Genomic DNA, 5,214 nt, shown 5'->3' on the forward strand with positions numbered 1-5,214 from the left:
ACTACCACTATTAATACTATTACCACTACTACTACTATTACTACTACTATTAATACTATTACCACTACTACCACTATTAATACTATTACCACTACTACTACTATTAATACTACCATTAATACTATTACCACTACTACTACTATTACTACTACTATTAATACTATTACCACTACTACTGCTATTATTAATACTATTAATATTACTAATACTACTACTATTACTATTACTACTACTATTAATACTATTACCACTACTACTACTATTAATACTACTATTAATACAATTACCACTACTACTACTATTAATACTACTATTAATACAATTACCACTACTACTACTACTAATACTGCTATTACTACTACTGTTACTGCTATTACTTCTACTTCTATTACTACTACCTCTACAATTACTACAACTAATACCACAATTACTTCTACTTTTACTACAACTACTACTACTATTACTAATACCACAACTACTTCTACTTCTACTACTATTAGTACTACTGGAATAGTAGTGGATAGTGGAATATAAATTCCAGAAACGTGGATGCCCACGATCAAAAAACACAACAACAGAAGAGCCGTGCGACAGCGGATCGCCGAGGGAGCAAATCACTGAGTGAACAGCAAGCATCGAAATGCACCAATCAGAGATGTTGAAAAACAACTAATCACAGCCGAGCATCATGCTTTATAAGATCACGTATGACCAGTCGACCTCATCGCCTGAAGAAGACTAGCAGTATGCAGTCGAAACGTCGCGATCTACATCGCACGTGACTACATCGTGAGACAAACGAAAAAATTAGCTTTTATTGTTATTCACCATGATGAATAACAACAACCTTTTCTCCTATCACCACTACTACTGATACTTCTACAACTCTGCTGCTACTTCTACTACTACCATTACTACTACTATTACCAACACCACAACTACTTCTACTTCTACTACTATTAATACTACTACTACTTCTACGACTACCACTACTACTGCTGCTACTACTACTACTACTACTGCTGCTACTACTACTTCTACGACTACCACTACTACTGCTGCTACTACTACTACTACTATTGCTGCTACTACTACTACAACTACTGCTGCTACTACTACTACTACTACTACTACTACTACTAATATTATTACTACTACTGCTATTACTACTACAACTACTATTACTACTACTTCTTCTACTACTGCTGCTTCCACTACTGCTACTACTACTGCTAGTACTACTGCTACTACTACTGATACCACTACTACTACTACTACTACTACTACTACTGCTGCTACTATTACTACTGCTACTACTACTTCTACGACTACCACTATTACTACTACTACTACTACTGCTGCTGCTACTACTACTACCACTACTACCATTACTACTACTACTAATATCATTACTACTACTGCTACTATTATTACTTCTACCACTATTACTATTACTACTACTACTAATATTATTACTACTACTGCTATTACTACTACAACTACTATTACTACTACTACCTCTACTACTGCTGCTTCCACTACTGCTACTACTACTGCTAGTACTACTGCTACTACTACTGATACCACTACTACTACTACTACTACTACTGCTGCTACTATTACTACTACTACTACTACTACTGCTACTACTACTACTACTACTACTACTGCTGCTACTACTACTACTACTACTACTACTGCTACTACTACTTCTACTACTACTGATACCACTACTACTACTACTACTACTACTACTACTACTACTGCAGCTACTACTGCTGCTACTACTACTACTACTACTACTACTGCTACTACTACTGATACCACTACTACTACTACTACTACTACTACTACTGCTGCTATTATTACTACTTCTACTACTACTGCTACTACTACTGCTACTACTACTGATACCACTACTACTACTACTACTACTGCTGCTACTATTACTACTACTACTACTAGTACTTCTATTATTACTTATACGACTACTACTACTACTACTTCTACTACTATACTATTGTTATACAACTTCTACTGTTGCTGCTGTTACTGTTGATGTTGCTACATCTTCTACTACTACTATGCAACTTCTACTGCCACTTTACTACTACTACTACTACTATACTTTTTGTTATAGTACTACTACTACTTCTGTTGCCACTACTACTACTAAATCTTTTACTTCTATATTTTATATTACTGCTGCTTCTTTTGTTGCTACTTTTGACTCAGTAGACAGGTGGAGTATGAATTAGTGAGCAGCGCAGGGGAAAGTCTGAGCTTGATATATCAACTATGACATTTGATTAATTCAACGGCTACTACAGCCTTTAGGCCACGATATTAATTCTCCTTTCTGTCTGAGAAAAAGGAAAAAAGGATAATGCAAATTGAATGACTAATTAACTAATTATTTGTTAACGAGTGAGATTGGTAGCGCTGGTAATGATTGATCAAATTGCAAATTCTTTGTACTGTAATCTTCACTGTCACGTACCCTGTTCTTTTTTTTTTTATCATCATCATTATTGGCTCGAAAGCACTTTACAGTTTGGTTAGAACTTACTTGAGTCTGACTGAAGCGAAGAGGAAATTTCAACTGATCAAGAATTGAAATTATCATTTTGTTGCATGGGAAAACGATCTGACATTTTTATTTAGGATATTGGCCTAATTGGTGATATACACGTAATTCTACGGTTCGGCGGATATTCCTGTTTTACAAGTTTTCAGGTTCAATGAGCATGATATGATCATAGCCACTGTAGTGTGGGCATTAAAACGACCAGTCTCATTTTCTTTGTCAGAAGTTGCTGTTCCTGTGTTTTTCTTAAGTTTAACTAATGTTCAGTGTAACTTTGAGATTGAAATAATAATCTCTAGGCCTAAGTGCTTCAGGATTCGATTGAAGTAAAAGAGAACTAAAGGATTTAACTATGAAATCAACTGACGGACGTGTTTGAGGAAAATATTTTCCATGCAAATTACTTTAACTCGGATCTTGATTCAATCTTTCACAACTGAGCACGTGCTTGGCATGGAAGCCTTTATTTCAAGGTTATTAAGTTTTCGCTCGTGTTATCCCTCTAATAGTTGTTGCATTTTTCTGTCAAACGAAAGCTTGTGTGTGGAAAATACTTAAAAGATAAAACAAACAACAACGACGCAAATGCAAATAGCTTACAATGAACATTGCCTCTTTTAATTTTTGAATCGTTTGTGCTATACCTTTGCTTTCTTTGACATCACAAACATTTTTACATCTGAGGATAATTATTCTTTTGTTTTTCTGCATGTCGTTTTCCTATAGTTGGAAGTTGAACGAAACGTTTCAAAGACGTGTAACCCAATTTTGTAACCAGGAAAAACGTCTAGTGAATGTCGCACGGGGTCGTCTTTATGTCAGTGTTGTAATACACATTATTGACTAAACAATGTTTTGGATATGGAAACATTTCAGTCAACAAGCGAAATTCGCTATTTCAAGGATGAGAAGCCTTTAGTGTTTCATTTACGATATTGGCCTGAAATGTTTTTGAGAGCCTTTTACACAATCTGGGATCACACTAACAAACTGTGCACAAATACTCTGTCATTATCTATTTCACATCAGCTGTTTCAACCAATAAATTGTCGTTGAATAAATGACACTCTAAAGCGAAAGGCCGGCCTCAAACAGTTTTCGCCGTTTCAACAGTTTTCTTAGGATATCACTTATCATTCATTTCAGGCCGTCAGTTCAGACTTCTATGCACTGAATATGGTAATTATTTCCGTAATTACTGTCCCAAAACTCTTGGTTTAAAGCACGATAGCGTATTGCAAACTCCATGCGTTGATTTGCTTCAAAGTCAAAGGGAATTGTGATACGAAAGGTAAACTTGTCAGTGTTTCCATCTGAACAAGAAGACAGGTAATCTGCCCAAATGTCTTTATAAGACGTCCAGCCATCTACTGTAAATCGTACGGAAACCTCTTTCGTGTAACATAAATTTGTCACTCGAATAAGCCCGGCAACAACAAAGTTATCGCACGCGATATTCTCAAGGGATACATTCTGGCTGAAAACTCTTTCCATAAAGCTGCATTCTGCTCGTGAAGGTGCTACGAAGCACGGACAAAGATATCGATATTTACTTCGTTGTCTTCTGGTCACATTACCGTTGACATCACGATTGTTTTTCCGAGCACCCAGGGCGATTAAGTTTTCTTCGCTACTGCACGGAGTTATTGTTTTCACGAACTCGAGTTTGAGACCAACTAAGTCTGCGAAGCTGACTCTCTTTGTCGCAGACCCTGTTAGAGTCGGCCCAGAGCTATTAGCTTTCGCATCCATCTTCATTTCTGTTCTGTTTTCAGATCACAGCCGGTCAAGTGGTTCAAGTCTTTCCTTTCAGTATCCGGCAGTCGGGCAAGTGATGCCACTGCTCGGAAAAACTCGGAAGATTGACGTCACTTCGGAATCTAAAATGAACGATATTTCGGCCTTAATCTATCTTTGCGCCTAGCCAAGGTTCTATGCATGTTTTGCACAAATTCGAATGGAAGGAATAATTTAAAACGCAGTTTTGATTTGTATACCGACCATCCCATCAACTTTAAGAAATAACCATACTGAAGAAACAATATATTTTTCTACTTACAAGTGTTCCAGAGCTTTTATCGTGCCTGATTCTTCGATGCAAAAGCCAAACACCTTTCCCAGATTGCCAGCGAAAGATTTCCCAGCGAAAGCTCTTGACCGTCGGGGTGTTATTTAACAATACTTTTCCTCACGCGTAAATATCTTTTCACGATACCCTGAACTAGATTTTGTGACGGTTTGTTTTCCTAAAAGCTTTTTATATCAACTGGACACACGCCAATCGAACGTCACCAAAAAAGCGTGACTAACTTCATGAATTCAATAAACATTCGTAGCTTGTGAACAACAACCGGAATCGGTGAGGAAATATTTCAGTAGGACTTCGAGGCTGAGAAAAGCTTTCCTTTTTCTTTAGATATGGTGAAAAAGCCGGACAAAATGCACCCAAAATCTGTTCATGAAGACATTTATAGACATGGCATGCGGACGTTGAATCGCCAGAAAGCGCCGACAGCCTATGACGTCATTATCTATGTCCCTTCAGGTCGAAGACGTGCGTGAGGTCGCATCTTGAGCGTCCATACGGAGTTCTAGTACATTTTACTTGCGTGGAAAGTTCAATTTTA

At 37.1% G+C, this 5,214-nt stretch overlaps 1 protein-coding gene across 1 annotated transcript; it reads right to left on the reverse strand.

The window, feature by feature from the left end:
* Window positions 1-3,690: 3,690 nt before the first annotated feature.
* On the reverse strand, window positions 3,691-5,045 carry LOC131774537 (glycogen-binding subunit 76A-like). The gene is made up of 2 exons (XM_059090587.2): window positions 4,647-5,045; window positions 3,691-4,467 (listed from the first exon to the last, which is right to left on the reverse strand). The coding sequence occupies exon 2, from the start codon at window positions 4,343-4,345 to the stop codon at window positions 3,743-3,745; it is 603 nt and encodes a 200-aa protein (XP_058946570.1). The 5' UTR covers window positions 4,346-4,467; window positions 4,647-5,045; the 3' UTR covers window positions 3,691-3,742.
* Between the last annotated feature and the right edge of the window lie 169 nt (window positions 5,046-5,214).

This window comes from Pocillopora verrucosa, chromosome 3 (assembly GCF_036669915.1).
Source record: "Pocillopora verrucosa isolate sample1 chromosome 3, ASM3666991v2, whole genome shotgun sequence".
Lineage (NCBI taxonomy): Eukaryota > Metazoa > Cnidaria > Anthozoa > Scleractinia > Pocilloporidae > Pocillopora > Pocillopora verrucosa.

Bases quoted from the DNA above. Each gene is read 5' to 3' on its own strand.
- LOC131774537 (XM_059090587.2), bottom strand. From the start codon at position 4,345: ATGAAGATGGATGCGAAAGCTAATAGCTCTGGGCCGACTCTAACAGGG.